The 21,408-nt window shown below is 52.8% G+C and overlaps 1 protein-coding gene across 1 annotated transcript in view; it reads right to left on the bottom strand.

Annotated features, from left to right (window-relative positions):
- Positions 1–21,104, bottom strand: part of Wnt7a (Wnt family member 7A) — a 45,106-nt gene extending 24,002 nt beyond the window's left edge. Inside the window, 4 exon segments of the mRNA XM_051154912.1 lie at positions 2,736–2,800; positions 2,803–3,006; positions 18,427–18,653; positions 20,772–21,104. Coding sequence (XP_051010869.1) covers positions 2,736–2,800; positions 2,803–3,006; positions 18,427–18,653; positions 20,772–20,842 — 567 coding nt within the window. The 5' untranslated portion in view covers positions 20,843–21,104.
- Between the last annotated feature and the right edge of the window lie 304 nt (positions 21,105–21,408).

Below are 21,408 nucleotides of genomic sequence, written 5' to 3' on the forward strand. Positions count from 1 at the left end.
CTGTAGCCTGGTTGACTCTTGTCTCCATAAAGCAGTGAGTGATCAACGAGACATAATGATGAACAATGCTCCTTCCCAAGCACCTCTGTTATCTCTGCCCAACTGCTCTGGGCCTTTCCCTGCCAGCCACATGGGGTCCACTGTAGCCTGATACATGCTGGGGAGACCTGGGTGTAGGGGTGTGTGTGCTTTGCAATCAGCAGTATCCTCTGGGATCCAGACATAAGCCAGGGTCCCCAATTAACCTTTGTATCTGGGATAGTAACTGCTTTTGTGGGACAAGGGTCCTGTGGTGGTTTGAGTGGAGCCCCACAGGTTCACATAATTGAATGCTTAATCACCAGGAAGTAGCACTCGTTGAAAGGATTAGAAGGACTGGGAGGGGTGGTCTTGTTGGACTCATTAGGAGTGGACATTGAAGTTTCAAAAAGCCCATGCCAGGCCCTCTCTCTGTCTCTTCTCTCTTCTCTTCTCTTCTCTTCTCTTCTCTTCTCTTCTCTTCTCTTTTCTTCTCTTTATTCTCTTCTCTCTCCCTCCCCCCCACCCCTGCCTACAAATCTCAGCTACTGATCCAGTGTCATGCTTGCCGACATGCTCTCTGCCATGATGATAGTGGACTAATCTTCTGAAACTGTAAACAGCCCTCTATTAAATGCTTTCTTCAATAAGAGTTGCCTTGGTCATGGTGTCTCTTCACAGCAATAGAACAATGGCTAAGGCAGTGGGGAAAAAAATCCTTCCCTCCTATGCTCCCTCAACTCTATCCATACCCAAAGGTCTAGCTGGACTTTGCTGTCTCCACAGCTTGTTTCCATAACCTCTGCCCCTCTCACATGTCTCCACCTAGCTTCCAAAGGGCCCAGTCAGTACGTCTGTGCACAGTATGCCCATCTTCAGATGTAAGAGATACCCTTACAGTGAGCTCCATAGTGAGAAAGCTATGGAACAAAGCCACACCCAAGAAGAGGTGAGGAAGGAAGAAGAAGAAAGTTTCTTTGAGAGGGAGATCACAACTAAGACTTGGACAAGGAGAAGCCACATCAGGACATCCTGTCAGATTTGGAGACTCCCCCTAGGAATCCACAGACTGCACTGTGCAACAGCCATAGGTCTCACCCTTCCGGGCCTTCATGTTGACTAGAAAGTGGAGAGGAACAGCTGGGATGCCCACAGATGACCTGTTTGGAAGCATGGTCCCCAAGGCCACCCGATTTGCCTGAATGTCATTCTGGCGCAGATCAGGTCTCTTTCACTCACCAGGGCTCCTCAGAGGCTATTATAGACAGCATATAGCTGGGGGCTTATGGTGGGAGAGGGACACAAGAAAGGGGGTACCTCCTCTCCTCCTTCTGGAAACAAGTCTGTCTATGCTCTCACAATATGTAAGCCCCCAGATGCAGTCCTGACTGGCTTCCTCTGGGTGCTGCAAATGTGTGCAACACGGACTCATGCCTACCCTGGGCTGAACACTGAGGATGGTGGGTCAGAGGTCCTAGGTGGGCTGCCTTCCCCCCTCACCTTATCCCTGGCAGTTCAGGAATGAATGAGCAAGCCAGACTGAGCTCAGGTGATCCTTGCTAACCATCTCAGCCACCATGGCAGCCATGTACACATCTGTGCAGAGAACGTGAACACTGGGCCAGACATGCCTGGCTCCACCTGCCTGTGCCTCAGTTTCTTCCCCTGTAAAGGCAGGTTCCAATGACACCACCTCATGGAGATACTGTGAGCTGAACCATCCAGGCCAGAAGACATGTGACCCGGGCCGGGGCCTGCTTCACCAGAACAACACATTGTTTTGCCACTATCACCAGGCCAAACAGTAGACTCTCGTATCTGAGCCCTTCTGGAAACTGTCTTTAGTCTTTGCTTCTCCCGTGTCAAGAGAAGTTCTACAGATGAAATGATGGCACAGAAAACCAGAGACTTACACTTAGGGTCTGGCTATCCTGCTCCCAGTGTCCACCCAGCTGTCAGGCCTGAGGATGGGCCCCATCCTTACTTCAACCACAGCTCTGTCTGTGTCGTCCCTATCCACCCTCACTGATACCTCACAGAGAAGAGCACAAACTCACTCCGATCATTCACAGGTCTTCTGGGACCCATCCCAACCTCAGGCGTCAACCAGGGACTCAGCTAGCATCGACCTAGGTGTCCCTCGGTGCCTGGTCCGGCTGCCGATGCATGAATACTTCTAGGACGGGGTTCCCAGCCTGTACTGGTGCCTTTGTGCATTTCAACAACCATGGCTGGTCCTTACACTGACAGGATCTGCCTCCCTATACAGCCTCCAGCTCCTTGGTTTGTCTTATGGACTGTCAGTCTCATCTGCTTCTCCTCAGGAACTGGGCCATCCAATCCAGTTCCCTTCCCTTCTCTTCTAAGATAGACTTAGATCTTGGTTGAGGAGACAGGAAAACGGTAGCTTCTCTAGAGCTGGTCCATGCAGATGCCTCCCTCCGGCAACTGCCTCAGTCCTTCCTTCCTCAGAGTCAGTTTATACAGCTGACGCTGGCGCCCTAAAGAATACCTCCCAAGCCGCCCTCTTCCCTCCTTGAATGAGAAACACCTGTTTGTGTTGGTGACGATTCGAGCATTCAGCCAGTTACATGTCATATTGTATACCATGACACCAGAGTGGAGCAGAAGAAGGGAGCTAGTGCAGAGCTGGGCTTTCCCAGGACCCCATCCCTGTCACCAAGGACCCTCACTGCAGTGTCCTCCCTGCTGCCTACCTTCCGGCCCGCCTCGTTATTGTGTAAGTTCATGAGGGTCCGGGCATTCTGCTTGATCTCCCGGCATCCACGAAGACCTTGGCGAAGCCGATGCCGTAGCGGATGTCGGCAGAGCAGCCACCCCACTTCCAGCCCTCGTCCCGGTGGTACTGGCCTTGCTTCTCCTTGTCGCAGCCGCAGTCGCTCAGGTTGCCCTGGGTGCAGGCAGCTGTGATGGCATGGGCCACACCCGCAGCAATAATTGCATAGGTGAAGGCAGCCTCCCGGCTCCCTGGGGCAGAAGAGTGGAGAGAGCTTTGTAAGAGCTGATCTGGGGACACCCTCCCGGTAAAGACAGCTAGGGAGGAGGTGGGGTCTGGCTCAGGTGAGAGGCTGTGCCACAGTGCGGAGGCTCTCCAAAAATCAACCAGTGCAGAGAGCTCCTTAGGGTGATGACAATGCCTGGGACCCCAATCAAGTACACTCTCACTCTCTTGCAATCCCTGACCCTCAGGAAGGCTGGATTAGGGGTGGGGGGGTGGGGGGGCAGGGGGGGCTCCTATCCCATTTCTACCTACCACCTCTCTCCCAGCACATTTGACAGGATCATGTCACTTGTACTTGTCTGCATTATGGAAAAGCAACACTTATGGAACACATGTGGGCCGCCTGTCCGAAAGCTGAAGCTGGGGCTGGTAATCCCTGTCCCTGTGACTTGACCAGAGGCAGCCCCTGCCCCATGCCTTGGTCTCCTCAGCTGTGGCAGTGACTAGAAGGGTTGAGAGTTTGTCTTCAAAGCTCTAGCCAGTGGCCAGGAAGCAGTATCAGTGGCTCTCATGGTCACTGTTGATAGATACTACTGTGTGACACACTGTTCTTATACATCTGTCCTCTGCGCTCTCCATAGGCTGCTTGTTCCATTGCAAGGAGCAGAGAGGTCTGAGCATCGGGATGCACGCAATAGAACTGCTGAGTATGTGCAAGTGTCGTGCTGCTACTTAGCTTCTCTGGGCCTCAGTCTCCCCTCAGACAGCTAGGTTAAAGAGATGTGTGTGCCAGCCAAACACTGGGCGGAGCACAGGGAGCCTTGTGGAAGAGTGGAAGGAAGCATAGAAGGACCTAGAAGGAACAGGGACACCCCAACAGAGACAACTAACCTGGGTGCACCAGGGGCTTGCAGAGACTGAAGCACCAACCAAGGGCCATGCATGGACTGGGCCTAGGGCCCCTGCACACATGTATCTGATGGGCAGCTTGGTCTTCACATGGGTCCCCTATTAAGGGGAACAAGGGCTGTCTCTGACAAGGACTCTGTTGCATGCTTTTCTATCACTCTCCCTTGGCAGGACCGCCTTGCCAGGCCACTGAGGGAGAGGGAGAGAATGTATCCTGATTGACTTGATGTGCTGGGGTGGGCTGGTGGGGGAGGGCTCCTCTACTCTGAAAGGTAGGTGAAGGGGGATGAGGGAAGAGGGAGGGAGAGTGGGACCATGAGGAGAGGAGGGAGGGAGCTACTATTGGGATGCGGAAGTGAATAAATACATAAATTAATTAATTTTAAAAAGATGCGCATGCACTGCAGGTCAAGGAAACAGGACTTGCCTGTGATGATCACCAAATGAGCACTGGGCTCACAGCTCTTACAGCCTGGGCACTGAAGAAGGAGCTGGAGCAGGTGGATAGGTGGGAACACATACCTCAGAGGGGCGTGTGTTCTGGGAGCTGGGACAGAGATGGCAAGGGGTTGCCGGGGAGACTGAGGAAGCGGTGAGAAACCTGCAAGTAACCCAGACCTTTTGCCCAAGCATCTTGGCCTCCACCTGGGTCTCCCTCCAGCCTGCTTCGAATACCACCTGTCCTGCCCCCAACTGCTGTCTGGTGCCCATCTTGGCTGGACAGAGCCACTATCACTCCAGTTTGCATGAAGCCCATCCTCAGCATCCCTATTAAGACATGCTTATGTCTGGTTTCACGTTGCTGACTGTTGTGGGATAGTCCTTCTTCTCCAAGACTCTGCTGGTCTCTTTAGCTGTGAGCCTGGGGTAATCCCACTGCCTACCTAGGAGGGAATGGGAGGGCCATGCAGAGAGCCTGGCCTAACAAATGTCCAAAACTTGGGTCCTCAGAGTGGAGCCCCTGTCCTTCCTCAAAAGTGTATCTCTACACTGTGGCTTGCCCAAGATGCTTTAAGTACTTGCTGAGTTCCCCAGGATCATAGAGAGGCAAGAGGAAAGTCCTGCTACCTAGGCTCACTCCAGAAAAACCAAACACACAAGAAACAAATCCCTAGGAGAGATATTGACATCAATGTCAAGCCCTCAAGGGCTTTGGAGAAAGAGGCAATCAGAGGCAGCTGTGTTCCACTGCTTTCCAGCTGTGTGACCCCTGGTGAGGGAGCTGTCTCTCTGTGCCCAACTTCCCCCACTGTTAAAGGGGTTGTCACAACACCTGCTTCCCTATGGAGGTTATGAGGAAGAGAAAAAACTGCCAGTGTTGAAGCAGGAGAAAGCATCCCAAACATTAGCCATTACAGCATTTCTGCAGACAGTGCTAGCTGGAACTCACAGAACTGAAGGGGAAAGGGCGGCTTTTCCTTTACTTTCATTTACATTTAATGAGGCTGACAGAACAGTCTGGCACACCAGGGCACCCAGAGTGGAGCTTTCACACCTTCCCTGGGTTGCTGCATATGAAAGAGAGCTGTCCTGGGACTAAATCACTTCAGAACACAGCGATGGCCATTGCTGTCAGACTCCAGCACAATATGCAAACTGAGGATAGACCAGGAGCCCCAGCCCTTCAGTCTTACTCTTCTCAGGCCTTCTCCCTGTGCTGTGGGGGCTGTGTGAGCCCTGGGTTTCCTGTGGTAACTTGGCATGACTTCCTGCCACCCTGCATGTGATCCTTTCTATTTCTCTTGAGTCTCCTGAGCCACAGAGTGATGTAGGTGATGAGTGACAGTCAGCTACCAGAGGGTATGGTGATGGCCATGGCTTCTGCTCACACAGTCCCTGGGGCAAGGGAAGGAAGGGCAGCCATGCTTCTAGTTCAAGTTGTGCCTTACCATCATGGAGTCTGATCCTTGGCCGTGCATGGCCTTGACCTCCCTGACAAGTCAGCTTTTAGCACCCACTGCTCTGAGAAGCAAGGAGGGACAGCTACCCTTGCTTAGCACTGGAGCGCTCAGGGCTGTGTGCTCTGTACCCAGCCTGCTGGGGTTGCTGGGAGCTGCTGTTGACAGAATGAGACAGATCCAAGGGCTCCCTCAGCCTCCCTCAAGAAAGTCACTTAAGCCTTGCTGTGGCTTGTCCAGTCCCTTCTCTGTAAATACCTCAAGCCGAACCCCCAAAAGGAATGAGGGGTAAGCATCATCTAGGCTATAGCACGCACATCAATAAAGGATCAAGAGCAGCTCAAGATTGTAATTAATGAAATCATAGGCTCTTAGGAAGGTGCCGACACCCCCTCCCCAGCTTTCACCTTAGTTTCCTCAAAGACCTTCTCTCATCCCCACTGTCCCTAGAGAATATAATTTCCTTCAGTGTAGCACTCTATCACAAATGTCTGCCTGCTGACAGAGGAATGGAGACCACCTACAACAGCTGCAGCAGCCTCGGGTGTACAGGATGCTCCTCAGTCACAGAACTTAGGAAGAGAATACCTGACTGTCCTCAAAACCAGGCTCATCTGGAGAGATGGGAGTGCTTGTTAAGAGTCAAGAGTGCTTGTTGCTCTTACAGAGGACCTGGGTTCAGTTCCCAACACTTGCAACCACTTGTACCTCCAATTCCAGGGGATCTGATGACCTCCGCAGGCACCAACCATGCACATAATGCTCCACACGCAGGCAAAACACTCATAAAATAAAGGAAAATAAATAAATAAATAAAACAGCCTGTCAAGTGAGCTAGTGACAGCCCCTGGTCTGTAGATGAAGAGACTGAGGTAGGACTGTCTGACCAGGCGTGGATAGAGTCTGTGGTGATCAGGTTGCCTGCCTCTCATCGCAGCCTGTATACCACAACCACAGACCCAACAGTCAGCCCCAGGCTTTGCACAATCAGAGGGACAAAGGTGGACAAGAAGTAACATTTGTTGTGTACCTACTGGGTGCCAGACTTACACCTGGGACTCTAGGCCATACTGTTCAACAGACCCCAATGTAAGACAACGTCCAATTTTACTGACAAAGGTCTCCCACCTAGATAGGCTAGGACCAGAGCTGGGAGTCAAGGCCTTTTTTGGGCAGTATTGTTCCGTAGCCATGCCTCGACATCTGCCTGTCACTGCATCTGAAACCTGTGGTTAGAGAGGGAGGTATCAGCTCTCTCACAGAATGCGTTATTTCTGTCAAGAGATGACATCTAGCCATCAGTAAAATAGTTGTCAATAAGTATTTGGTCAGGCCCTGGTGCCCTGAGAAGGAAATAGGATGACAGCACATCCAGTACAGAAGGGTCCTGGATCCCTACGTTCCACTCTCAAGAATCCACCCAATGCTCTACCCACCCTCGGCCTCTTCTCCTTCCCTAGACTGAGGGTGGAAGACAGAAAAATACAAATGTCACAGAAGCCAATTGAGAAGTCACATGGTGTCCCCATCTGTGACCTGGGCCATTCCTGAATCCTGATGGTCCACATTCTTCCCAGCATGGTCAGGAGAAGCTCTCACTGGGACATTCACTGAGAGCATCTCATTGTGTCTGCAGGATATCTGCAAAGTTTTGAGTGGTTCTTCAGCTTCCAAAACAAGGGTGGATGGGGCCGGATGGCACCACATTCATACAGATTGTGCCAAGTCTTTGGAAATGAGCTGTTGGCTAGGCTGGGTCCTGAACACCTTGCTGTGACTGACAAATTGGGCAACTAATCTGTTAGGGGCAGGCTGACCTTGGTCACCCCTGCACAGAGGCAGATTATGAGACCCAAACACAAGACCTCACAGCTGGGCTCCAGAGTATGACCCACTCTCCTGTAGCTCATGGCTCCTTACTCCAGGCCATCAATTCACAGCCCACGCCTCAGCCAGATCTTCCACACATCTGGTTAGTGGATGCCAGCTCGGTTGAAGCTGGCTGTGCCCCTATGATGATGAGACATCTACCCTGAACTACCAGGGGCAGAAGAAGGAGCCTCATCCAAATCTTGGCCCCTGTCACCTGGGCTGAGAATGTGGCCAGTCCTGACCCTCAGTGGACATTTCCTGAGAACCTACTGTGTGGTAGGCACTGTGCAGTAGGCTGGATGAACTCAGATGTGGGATTCAGGTGTGGCCCTGAATTGCAGGGAGACAGACAGAAGATTACATCACTCTGTTAGCTGAGGACCCCAAAGAAACAAAACAGCACAGTGATGGGAGCTGGGGGTGTCAGAATTTGAAAGATCTGTGGGAAAAGGAGTCTCTAGGACAGGGGCACCCAGATCAATGTCCCTGGCTGGTGTGGGGCAGGTAAGACAGGGATGAGGGAAGTGGGGACTTAGTAGGGGGACACAGGGGCCTGCTGAGACTCTGTCTTGGGCAGAGCCTTCTGTCCCTAGAGTCAGAGATGAGATCTCCAGGACCACAGACAGAAGGAAGGCCTGTCTTAGGTCACCAGTGACTCCAGAAACTAGACTTGAACAGTCCCCAGACCCCCAGTGAGGAATCCTCCCCTCCCCTCTACCTTACCCTCAAATCTCACTAGCCACATATCAGGGGTTTTGACACAGAAGACTGGGGAACCAACCCCAGGTGTCTTCAGCTCAGGCAGGGTGGCAGGGCACTTGCCACCCATTCCCACTCTGCCTTACTCAGCTGAGTGACAGCCCACACTCCGAGTTCCTGAGCCCTCAGTATTCCCATCTGCAAACAGGAGGCCACCACCAGGCTGCCCTAAAGATGGGTGTGGCTTCTCAGGAGCCTCTAGGGGAATGTCAATAACGGGGTGGGGGTGGGGGTAAGTTAGTGCTGAGGTGAAGCCAGAGCCTGGTTGACGCCCTCTGTGTTCGGCTCCATAGCAGTCCCATGGGGACAGAGGAAATGAGCCCTTGTCCAAGCTGGCCCCAAAGATTCCATCCTCCGCCCTTTGCGAACGCTGCCCGTGGTTTGCACCGGAATATTATCTGGGTGTATTTACGGTATCTGACTGGAAACCACAGACTGCATTGTAGTTTTTTTTTTCTCTTTTGCTATTTAAAGCCAATGGGTCAGAGAATGAGTGGTCTACAGTGACACCAGCAGAACTATCTGATGATTGGGAAAACAGACAGATGGAAAAAGGTTGCTCTCGCCAGGCTGGAGTGGTAGCTCTTCACAGCCCAGTACTCTGCCACACGGGAGGGAGTAAGGAGATGCTCTGTGCATAGCCAGGAGATTTAAGGGTTAGGAATCATGTGGGCGGGGGGGGGCGGGGGCAGGAGTTGAGCCAGGTGAGGAGATAGGACACAGAAATGGGGAAAGACATGTGCCATTCACCCGACTGTAACCTGCTGTTCCAATCCCCAATCCAGGGAAGAGGTCTCAACTCTGTCTCTGGGTCCCTAGTGCCACAGACCCAGGCAAAAGCACACCGCTAAAAGTCCCCCAATAGCCACCATTCATTCATTTTGACTCTTCCCTAAACTTAGGGATGATCTTTCAAAGCAGAACCCAGAGGCTGGGTAACCTGGGAGTCACAGTCTGGCGCTGCTTCCCAGCATGACAAGACCCCGGGCAAGTTAACATGCCTCTTGGGCTACAAAATCTTTATTTCTAAACTAGGAATCATGAACAATCTTCTTGGAAGGGTTTCCTTTCTGGAAAGGAGGCCTGACCCACACCTGGCAGAGATCAGCAAATAGTCCCTCAAAGCAGAGGCATTGGTGGTTAGCCTGGTATCTACCACGATGTGGCTGCCATGTCCCCACTTCTGAGGTCCTTCCTGATATTCCCCTCCCTCCATCTGTGGCCAGCACCTTATACATTTGTTTTTGTTGTTGTTTTCTTTTCTTTTTTTACTGACTTGAGTTTTCTTTCTCTCCCTTTGAGGTTGTGGGAACCTAGAATATTGACCTAAAGTCTTTGGGTTGAATGAATGCTGTGTGCAGATGATTGCATGTGCGTGTGTGTGTGTGTGTGTGTGTGTGTGTGTGTGTGTGTGTGTGTGTGCTTGCGCGCGCGCGCAGTGGAGTGTCTACCATGAGTAAGCTGGAAAGACCATGTAACAAAAAGCTCATCTCAAAGAATAGTGTCAGGAGAGCGAAAATCCAGGATGAACTGAGGCTTGCAAAAAAAAAAAAAAAAAAATGCAAACGAGACAAAAAGCCCTTTGTTGGCTGTATTCTAAGCGAGAATGGGGAAAGAAAAGGGCTTTTGCTTGGGCAAGATGGCGCATTGTTAAGAAAGGCAAAGAGAAAGTGGAGCTGGCTGCCCCTCGCTCTATCTCCCTCCCTGGAAAGGACTTCCCATCCATCCTGCCAAGCAGCCAAACACTGCTCCACTTTCACAGGCTGTGGGTAAAAAGACAGGGCATTTTGGGGAGCTGTGAGTTCTCAGGCAAGGGATGTGGACCCAGATAGTCCCCTCGAGTAAAGGGCGACACGCCTCAAACCACTGCCCTGGGGAGAAAGGATGACACAGTTGGTAGCAATGCATCTGAGTTTCCCAGGCGCTGGACAGAGGCGGGTGGACCTGAGGCTGAATCCTAGGTCATGTGTGCCCATCCCTGGAAAAATTCTGCAGGAGGATACTAAACCGGAGGCCATGAGCATTTGGAAAGGAATGTGGCAACCCCTGAGCACATGATGGGAAATCACCATTTCTTTGTTGATAATGCTGGCGACGTAGCAAATTTCTGTGTGCACAAAGAAGGTGATTACCACCCAACATGCTGATCGAATCTCTCGGGCAGCTCCCTGCCTGAGCAAAACCTCTGGATGTGATGTGCAAAACCTTTCCATGGGAAGGTCTGGGAATGATGGAGCATGCCTGTAACCCTAGCCCCGGGGAGCGGGGAGAAGTTTAATGCCATCCTTGGCCACATAGTGTGTCTGAGAACCACTTGGGATTGCTTGTTCTCTCTTTCTTTCTGAAGTCTCCCTGCCATCCCTGTCCATCACCCCAGCATCCTGCTGGCCCATACTCTCTAGAGTCCGGGATCCTGTACAAGTCACAATACCACTGCTGAGCCATCCCTGCTACCTCTCTACATCCTGTCTGTCCTATAGACTAGCCCCTCCTTCAGGTGGTCCTGCAGGCAGCCTTGTGTTACAGTCCACGTGGCCCTCCACTTACAGTGCACTTCAACCCCAGCTTTATCTGTTCCCATCAGATGGTGAGAGTGCTGGGGCAGAGTCTGTGGCTGACTAGTGTGTTGCTCACCAGCTCTTATTGCACAGAGATCCTGTCTGTGGGACAGGGGAGTGAGTATGGGGGCGAGCAAATAGATATGAGGGGATCTTAGCCATAAATTTAACCAAACACTCCTCAGAAGCTGTAAAACGTCCTGGACTTAGGCTTTGGGTCTGAGCCCTTCATCTTCTGCCATGCATTCTTGCCTGTATGTCAGACATGTCTCTGTGTTTTCACTGCCCTGGTGTGGAAAGTCTGGCATCTGAGTTTCCTGGGTGCCTTCTGGGAATTGCTGAGGAACGCTGGCTGAAACAGATGTCATCAGTCCCGACCACATCAGATGCTAGGAAGTCCCCTGTTCCGGACCCACAGAAAGGATGTTGGACCTGAGACCGTGTGACATGACAGTGGCCCCAAACCATGTTCTGAGCTCACTTGCTGGTAGCCAATTGCAGAGTAGCCATTCCCAGTCTATGAGTCTCTGCAGCTCTGTATCATGGATACAGCTGAGACATCTATGTGGAGGCTGCTGAAGTTGTTTCTAGTGCTTTTAGTATACTGACGGACACACCGGCCCTCTCAGAGCAGAGTATTGCATGTTGAGTCTCTGCCCCCGCCTGCCACCCATCACCAACCGTGAAACCAAATCCCTACTCCAGGGCAGCTGATAGAGAGGGGCCAGGACCAGGCAGTGTAGGTTGGGGACAAGTCTGCTGAACAGAACTTGGGCACAGCTGCTCTTGAATAAGGCTAGAATGGTCTTTTTGGCTTTCTACCTAGTCAACAGTCACCCCCACTGGAAGGCAAGGGAGAGATCACAAAAGAGTGAGCGCATCGGACAGCTAGTCAAAAGGGCTTGCCTGGTGGCCACAAGGCTCTGGGCCCTCTACTTGACACTGTAAAAACAGAATGGCTGCCATGAGTAGTGCCATGGCTTCTAGGGACCCAGGTAGATATATGTGGCAAGCAATGTTCAGTCTTATTTGGGCTGGAAATGAAATGCGTTACCTTCCCAACAAAGAAAATAGGGCATTTACAAACTATGTGAGGGGCTCCTGGGCATGGTGTCAAGTGGATTAAAGGGGCTAGCCTGCCCTCCAGGGCTCTAAGACACTGGGAGCACAGGGTGGAAAGAAGTGGTCTTCGCGTACTCCATGAAAATCTACTGTATGCCAGGCCTGGAGGTCCTGGGAGAAGAAGACTGTTTGGTAGACCCAAGTTCCATTGAACCTGGGGCTGGACAGGAAGTCTAACTGGAGATACATTCTTACAAAAGTGAGGAAAAGACACATTGACAAGTTGGTCAGTGCCAGAAATATAACAGTGCACAGTGGGTAAGGGTCAATTGTCTCAGAAAGGAGAGCTTCCCGGAGGAGGTGCCTCTTGAGCAGAAATATGCGTAATACCAGGAAGGCAGGTTACAACAGCTCAGCTGTTTCTCCCTGTGTTGCTCTAGGCACATTCCCTGCTCCAGTATTCTGGGGTGCCCCTATGCCTACTGAGCTCATAGTAGTCACTGGGCCTTCCATGTGCTGGGCCTAAGGCCTCTGCTCCCTACAGATATCTGGTTGAAGAGACAGAGATGATCTCAGCAAAAAAAGGGGGGAGGACACTCACAGGCCTTGTCCATCCTCTAGCCACCTGGGAGACAGGCACCCTTATCACTGTGGTCAGGGCCCACAACTAGGATGCAGCAGGCAGCCTCGGGCCTAAGGCAAATCACCTGAGCTGTCTTGAGCAGCGATGATGTCAAGGAAGATGTGGGAAGGGAAAATATGGATAGGGATGCAGTCTACACTGCAGTAGGGATGATGAGATGTCTCCAAGGGAGTGGGAGAGTGGAGATAAGCAAGCAGATATCTGAGGAGTGGCATGTGGCCAGAGGGGGCAGCAGACTGTGGTGACACAGGACTTGGACAAAAGCAGGGGCCACGTCTTCTGAGAGAAACAGGAAGCACAATAGGGTCTTATGTGGGGGCATCCTTCTTAGAGTGACACTGATGGCTACCTGGACTGAAGATCCAACCAGGGTGGGAGGTCTCAGGAAAGTGACGTCCAGGCCGTGCCTGTGTGAAGATGGCTTGAACCAGGAGGTGAAGTCAATATAAAGAATTCAGATCAGTAACCTGACCAATAATTTCTGCCACACAAAGAATAGGACTTGGGGTATGAGCCCCTGACTTTCTCTTAGATTGGCACACAGGCTCCTTGAAGATGGAGAGGAGATCTAAGTCACCAGGTGCCAGGGTCTTACATCCTGTATCATGCACTACTGCTGCCACCTGGCATGGTGGGCCACGCCAGATGGGCACAGTGGGAGGGCAAAGGTCACATGCCCTCCCAAAGCCATTGGCAACGTAAGGGCAGGGCGGAATGGTAACCTGGATGTGTGACTTCATTCTACCGGCACATCCAGCTGCCTGCACAGCGCAGCAACAAAAAGTTTTAAAATACACAGCTTGACACCGAGATTCTCAAGCCTGACTCACACGCACAGGCAAATCCCTCCAGTGACGGAAAAACCCACGACTGACTCTCAGCCCTGCCACAAAAGCAGCCGCAGGATGCAGGTGACCCTTGCCTCAATTCCTGCCCATGTTTGAGCCTCGGGGAAGATAGCAGAGAGTGAAGCTTCCCACCTGGGTACTGCTAAGGCAACCCTGGGTCCCTGTATCATTAGGTCAGTACGACCAAGCCATCCCAGACCAACAGGAGAGCCTACAAGACCACAGGAAAATGGGCATGAACAGGCAGCTCATAGATGGGCAAAAACAACCTCCTCTCTTTGGTGGGAAACACATATCACAACGGCAGGTGGCAGGGAGCTTATATGTGGCGCCCACTCAACCTGGCAGGAACGTCCAGGACTTGGGAAGTCCTGTTGGGGAGGCAGTGAGTGGCACTATAGATGGACAGAGGTAGAATCTGTCGCAGTTGCTATTAAGCACAACTGAAATGAAATCATTTCATGGGGGAGGTCCACCTGGTATGATGGATAAAAGATTAGCCAGCAGGGACATGGAAACCTCCCTACCCTCCGCTGCATTCACAACAGAACAAGCTTGGTATGGGAGGGGGAGGGGACAGGTCGGGAAAGAAGCTGCCATGATGAAGGAAGGGCCATCACTCATCTATTGGATTTGAGGAAGGGACACAATTTAAGAAAACTAGGGAGCTGGGCGTGGTGGCACACACCTGTAATCCCAATCCCAGCACTCAGAGAGACAGAGGCAGACAGATCTCTGTGAGTTCGAGGCCAGCCTGGTCTATGAAGCAAGTCCAGGACAGCCAAGGTTCTACAGAGAAACCCTGTCTCTGGGGGATGGAAAGAAGAAAGAAAATTGGGGGCATGAGTGGAGGTGTAGCTTAGTGGCAGAGCACTTGCCTGGAATGGTTAAAGCTCTGAGTTCAATCCCTAGCACAGAAGAAAGAGATGGGGATGGGGTGGGCTGAAGGCCTTCTTAGACCTACAGAGGGTCTTCCTGGGCCAGGTCTCAGCTAACTAAACATATCACGTCATATACCACATAGAAAGAGTCCGCGGCCCTGTCAGGAGAGACTCACTAGCTGGAGCCCTGTTTTACTTGAGCCCTTTCCCTGTCTCCTAGGACTTTATTCTCAGTTCCCTTGGCTTTCTCAATGTCTATGCTCCTGGCAAGTGACCAGTGAGTCCCATCCCTTGCTCTTAGACTCAGACCACTCTTCCCACCTTGGGTGTACCACCTCTGAGACCTTCCATCCCTCCAGCACCTCTATTGAGTCATGGACCACACCACTGCTTGCTGCTATAGGCTCAGTCATGTCCCCCATGACTCACACAGAAGATCTGACCCTCAGCACCCCCAGAATGTGACCGCAATTAGAGATAAGATCTTTAAAGAGGTGGTTAGGTTAAAACAAGGTCAGTGGTGAGCTGAATCCCATGAGACTGATATCTTTGTAAAAGAACCATGAGGGTTTGCATGAGGGAAAGGAATGACGAAGCAAGGACACATCAACAAAGCAACTTTAGAGCTAGTGGTAGGTGATTTCTAGAAAGTGCAAAGCCCTGAGTTGGATCCCCAGCATGGGTAGTGGGGGTGGGGAAGCTTGTGGGAGTCCAGGTGAAAGGTCTCAGGAGAGACAACCCTGCCAGAGCTTGATCTTGAACCTCAGCCTCTCGTTGGAATTAATGCCAGCTGTTTAAGCCCCATCCTTGGCATTTTGCTTCTTTTCCATGAGGGATGGATAGAGTGGAGCTCTCATGCTGGCCAGCAAAGCATCTTGCTCTTGAAACGGACACATGACCAGAAGTACAGCCTCATTAAACTGTAATCAGAGGAGGGCAGTGGGGCTTTTACAGTTTGGCTGGAGATAGGCCAAGGCTCTTTCCCCGAAATCTTGAACCTGTTGTGGTCCTGAGGCTACAGTGGCCATCTGTCTGTCCCCCTAGTGTTGCTGGAAAACAATGCAATCTCTGGTCCAGCTGTTCTGAAGCCAGCACCGTCCCTAGCTTTCCAGCTCCTTAGGCATTTCAACAGTCCCTCTTTCACCTGGGTGTGTTGGACTTAGTTTCAATTTCAACTTCCAAGAGGGCCTTGTCTGGACATGCTCACAGCTTTCTCAGATACTCAGAAGGAAAGGCAGGGCAAGGAAACTCAGGCAGAGCAGAGGACCACAGCTGAGATGAGTGGGATCAGGTGGAGAAAGGAAGTCTTCGGACTTCAGCGTAGGGAAGTAGAAACTAGCTATCCTACCTCACTATCTACGTGCACATTCGTAACATCCTGTGCTGATGGCATGACTGCTCTCCATGCAAGTCTGCTGTTTTTTGCAGCTTCACTTGCAGCTAGGTGAAGCCATGTGGCTAAGTTCTAGCCAATGGGATCTATGAAGATGTGCAGGCTGGAGCTTCTGAGAAGTCCCTACAAAGGCAACACCTGTGCCCTGCGGCTCCGAGTGCCAGAGGAACTCCATATGTCAGAGACCTCACCCCTGATCCTCACCGCATGAGGTAGCTCCTCTAATCAGCTTAGGCAATCCTGGAGGTGGGGCTTGGTTGAGGAGCCTACTGCCCAAAAATCCCAAACTTAAGAGATAACAGGATACTTGTTAATGTAAGAGAAAGACCTGACTCATATAAAGTTGCCATGCTTTGTGGGTCAATAACCATTGAATAGTGACAATGTTTAAGACTCAGCCCACACTTTGATATTCATGGCTATGGTCAGAATCTTCCAACAGATACCAAGCCCTAGAAATTCAACCTCCTTAGACTGGGCTACCTTATCTCCCTGCTCTGCCTCCCTACTTCCTCCCATGGTACCCCAGCATCACCATGTCATGTGTTCCCTCATAGTTACCTTTACCTGTTTCAACTGGCATGCCTCTAACCCAGTCCTTTGTTGCTTCCCAGGATACTGATGGCATCCCTCCTCTTTAGACTGATAGGGCTAATCCCACAATATGTAGCCAGGTGTGTGTGTGTGTGTGTGTGTGTGTGTGTGTGCTGTGATCTAGGAGCTCCTCCATCCTGGTCCCTTCAGCCACAACCCAATGGGTATCATCACAGTGTGACCGTGGGTTGGCTAACCCAATTCTGAAACAGCAAGCTGTACGAGATGAACTTTGTCCTGGGAGACCCTGTTACTCACTTTTGCCAAATCCCTTCTGAGCCACAGTTTACTCATCTGTAGCAAGTTTACTCATCATGTCCCAGGAAGGCCATTAGGTTTAAAACAATGTCAGGGCCCCATCCCGGGTATCAGGAATTGAAAGAGGGATAGGACATTGGGGAAGGACAAAGCTGAAAGGGGGCAAGCAGAAGGCTTGGAAGACTGGGATTTCAGAGGCCTCACCCACAGTCTTGATGCTGACACCAGCCTCTCTCACCCACAAGAAAACCAATTCTAAAGTTGAGAAGAAGGAGATGTAGGGAGAGGAGGACTCCATGTAGCCGAGATCCAGACAGGGAGTGCTGGGAAAGGGCTGTACAGGAGGGGACCTGCCTGCTCCTGTCATACTGACCACAGGGCCCAGCTTTGTAGTCAGTACAGTCTGGTAACCAAAGTAGCCCTTCAGCAAGACTGCCTGGAGGTAGGCAGGGAAGGGTGCAGTCACTGGGATCTGGCCGGGAGCCCCTGCCATCCTGGAGTGGGCAGAACGCACTGAGATAGTGTCAGATGTTGGCTGATGCTGAGTCAAAGGAGCAGGTAGTTGGGGGAGGGGTGGTCTCAAGAGACTTGAGAGGGAGCAGAGGATTCATACTGTGGTACTGATCGCTGGAGAAGCACCAAGGCCCTTAAGAGGAGCCAATAAGGCGTGTTTAGAAAGAAGATGAGGCTAGGTGGTCATGAAAAGGCCAAGGTCTCAACATCAGGTGAGCAATGGTTTCTTGCTGAGCGGCCCTCTAAGGGGCCTTTCACAGAATAACACGTGCTCTGGTTTCTACCTTAAAATTGTTCTTGTTCCTTCCTGCTGGGAACAGCAGAGAGGTAGGACAGCCTGGGAGCCCAGGAGGTGGCAGGGAGGCTGGGGAAGCAACCAGAATTTGGAGGATGCCTGACTGGACTGGGGATTTTGAGCATCCCTCTGGAGAGCTAGTGCTAGGGCTAAGGAGAGCATTCAAAGAGGCCTTTGAAGCTGAGCTGTGTGGGTGAACCTAGCCCAGAGAGCCATGTTATTGTCCTGTGCCTTGGGGAAGGTCACAGTGCAGACATGAGTCTGTTACCATCTTGCCCACCCCCCCCCCCAAGTCTGGACACACACAAGAAGGCATCTCACGCCCTCCCCAACAGTCCGGGACCTCCTGAAGATCAGTGACAGTCTCTACTCCCTTCCCTTCCCAAGCTTATCATGATTGCTTTGCAAGTGGAATACATGTGTGCACGTGCTCAGGCATACACACATGTCTGCACATGCCACTCCCCTGCCCCAAAGCACTGCTGTAGGAATAAGGCGGATTCTGTCACAGGACTGCGCATGCTGGACCACAGCAGGGAGTGGTGTGGATTGTGGCAGAGAATGGGTCACCCATACCCTAGCCTCGGGAGCTCTATCATAGTGATGCCAGTGTACACGAAGTGACCAATAGATCTGCCCATTTCCCAAGAGGCTGCAGCTCCCTACTGTGGGCAAAACACCCCGCATTTAAATTTGGGCCTCATACTGAAAACATGTTAGATTTGCCAGCGAGCCTTTGGGCCATCAGTTGGTGCGCGTTGTTCTGCCTGTAACCAGCAAAAGTGGCATGGCTTCCAGCTGTGGTCCTGGACTTCAGTGGGAGATCCTAATCAAGCCATACATGCCACAAAGACAGTCAGCAAGGGTGTTAAAGCACAGTGCAGATAAAGGCATCACAGAGGGCTCCTGACTCTCTTCATAGCCCAGAAGGTCCTGCTCAGGGTGTCTCTGACGATTACATACCCACTTTAAGCTCCTTTCCGAAGACAGTGCGCTCTCCCAGCGCCGAGCAGTTCCATCGGCCATTGCGGAACTGAAACTGACACTCGTCCAGGCCCATTTGCGAGCCTTCTCCTATGACGATGATGGCGTCCGGCCGGCTCTGGCAGATTGCCCGCTGTCTGGGAGCCAGGCCTGGGATCTTGTTACAAATGATGCTCGCACCCAGAGCTACCACCGAGGAGAAGCCACTGGAGGGGACACAGAGACAGAGGGTGAGACCTGGAGGAAGGCTCTGGACGGCAGGTGCTGGAGGGAACGCCTCTCAGCTACTACAGAGGACCTCCCACAGAGCCACAGTGGGCGGGGGAGGTCTGAGGTGGAGCAGGGCAGAAGGATTTTGGCTACAAGTCCTCTAAACACCTAGCTGACCACTAGGAAAATGTCTGTTCCTGCAGAGTAATGACACCATGGGTGCTAATTTCAGAGAGAAAATTTTCTGGTGCCCCAAGGGGGCGGGCGCTTTTCCATCAACGCCTTCCTGGAGAAAGTTCACGCCCACTCTGTGTAGCTCAGAGCTTGCCTTGCTTAAACAAGAGCTTCTGATAGTCAGTTTACGCCCTGGAAAGCCTCTAAGAAGCACATATTGAGCTGCCATTTCTAGTATTTTTTTTTGCAACTAATGGCTCCCAGGACTAGGAGTTATTTGAACAACCCAGGTAAAATCAAAATGTCACAACTGTGCCATACACAGTGGGTGACACAGGAACCGGTCTTACCTACCACACTGGGAAACCCCAAGGGACTTGGAGGCCCTTACCCTCAGACCCAGGAGCCAGCAGAGCGGTTCAAAGTCACTGCAACTCATAACTGGGACCTTCCTCCAACTACCCCAGAGAGAAGGCCACGCCCTCATGACCTCGCCTACCCCCACCTGGTAGCTGGGTCCCTAGGAGCCTGGAGAGACCAGGGAGGTTTATTCTCTGCTGTTTTTCTGTTCTCCGTTCTTGAGTGTCTCTGCTCCCTCCTCACTCCCCCACCCCCGCCTCCGGTTTCTAATTAAAAAGAAGGACAATACCTAACGCGGCCAGAGCCAATAAGCTCGACCTCGGCTTCCTGGATGCTGGATGAGTGAGTGGATGAGCGCAGGGCGGTAGTGCGCGGGCCAAGACGAAGATTAAAGCAAGTGGGAAAAAAGAAAAGCCATCCAGACGCGGCGAAGATCAATAACACTTAAAACACACCCGCAGGCAGGCAGTGCGCGAGCCAGAAGGCCGCCTCTAGATCCGCGGTCGGGCTGGAGGCCGCCTAGTCCCACTCAGCGCACACTTGGTTTCGAAATCCCGGTCCAGAGAAGTGGGGTTGGGGAAGTGGGAGGCCTGAGAGTGTCAGTGGAGAAACACAAAGGGTCTGCCCCCCCCTTGGGTCCAGTTCTCCTCAAAGCAGCGACAGGAGGTTCACAGGTAGTGGGGGTGTGTAGAGAGGCAGGTATAAAGCCCAACAAGGTGGCCCTTTGGCACCAGCACCTCTGTCCATGACTAAAGCTCCCCCACCGAACCCCACTCAGTCCCTCAACCGTGCTACACACAAGTCACTTCCTAAGTACAAAGGGAGACACTGTGCAAGGCAGCACAAGCAGTATATGGAGCCACCTGCTTCCACTTTCCCGTAGAGTGTCGCCTGCCCCACCTCCTGACACGCCTGACCCTCCTTGGCGCCTACCCCAGGGACCCCAGCATCAGGCTGTCTGGATTCCCTTTGGTGGTGGCCAGAGGGCATCTCTCTCTGGTTTCTCCGACCAACCATCGACTGTTTCTGGTCTTACTGTTTGGTTCTGATTGTTGAAAGTGCTGTTTTCTTAGCTTGGGAAGGGGGGTCTGAGGGTCGCAGGAAAGGATGCAGTGCCAGGGCTCTGAGAGGTGGCTTATGCTTTGCCAGGGACCGTGCCCGCTCCTGGGTCCTAGTTTGCTATCTCAGGAGCCTTGCCTGCAACATCGCTGCTGCCGGGAATTCTGAGATCTCTTAGGGGTGGCTGTGGTCCTGACCGACCTGCTGTGCTTGTGGCTTGTAAGGGGGTGAGTGTCCTTGAGGACCCAATAGAGCACCTATTCTCCTCCAGAGTCAACAAGATTTCTGTTTCTGGGGGTTCCCTGACTCTGTGATTCTTGGGATGGCCAATCCCCTGCTCCGGTTTGTGGAACCCGGGGTGGAGGGTGGGGGTAATCGGCTCGCGGGGAGCCTTTGTGCCCTCAGGGCTCCCGCACAGCCCACTGCCTCTTCTCAGCTAAGTTGGGCAGCGCACCTCTCTCCCGAGACCCAGCCAACTTTGCCTCAGCGGCACCCGCGGAGACGACGCACGCGTCGCTTACCCGATCCGGAGGTAGACTATGCCCAGGCTGAGAAAGAGGTGGCCCAGGCAGCGCCGCGCTTTCCGGGTCATAGTCCCCGCTGGTGGCGGGTGCCGCGGGCCGGGCTGTGCTGATCCCCGCCGGCCGGGCCCGGCGGGGCAATCCACATAGCCTGCGCAGGGGGCGCGGGCCGAGGCTCCCTGGGCAGTCCGTCGGTGCGTCGGTCCGCGCTGGGCGCTGGAGACTGTCCCAGAGAGCGGGAGCTTCAGAGCAGAAGGAGGGAGGGACGAGCGCTCAATGCTGGGCGACGCTGCGCGCCAGCGATCGCGGCAAGTGTTTGAGGCGCGGGGACTGCGGGGCGCTGCTGCCGCCCGCCCCCGCCCCTCCCTCTCTACCCTTCCCCCGCCCGCCTCCCGGAGCGCCCGCCCCGCGCCCGAGCGCCCGCGGGTCGAGGATGTCTGCCCCGAGCGCGCTCCCGAGGCACTCCTCCGAGCTCGCGGCGATGGGAGGCGGGGGCTAGGAGCGGAGCGGAGTTGGGGTGTGGGGTGTGTGTGTGGGGGGGGGGGGGGAGGCGGAGGAATCCCGCTCGCCTGGCATCCTTCGCAAACTCGCAGGTTGAGACCAGCAGGTGCCCAAGGGCCATGCTCTGGGTGAGAGG

The sequence above is a fragment of the Acomys russatus genome, chromosome 13 (genome assembly GCF_903995435.1).
Source record: "Acomys russatus chromosome 13, mAcoRus1.1, whole genome shotgun sequence".
Taxonomy (NCBI): Eukaryota; Metazoa; Chordata; class Mammalia; order Rodentia; family Muridae; genus Acomys; species Acomys russatus.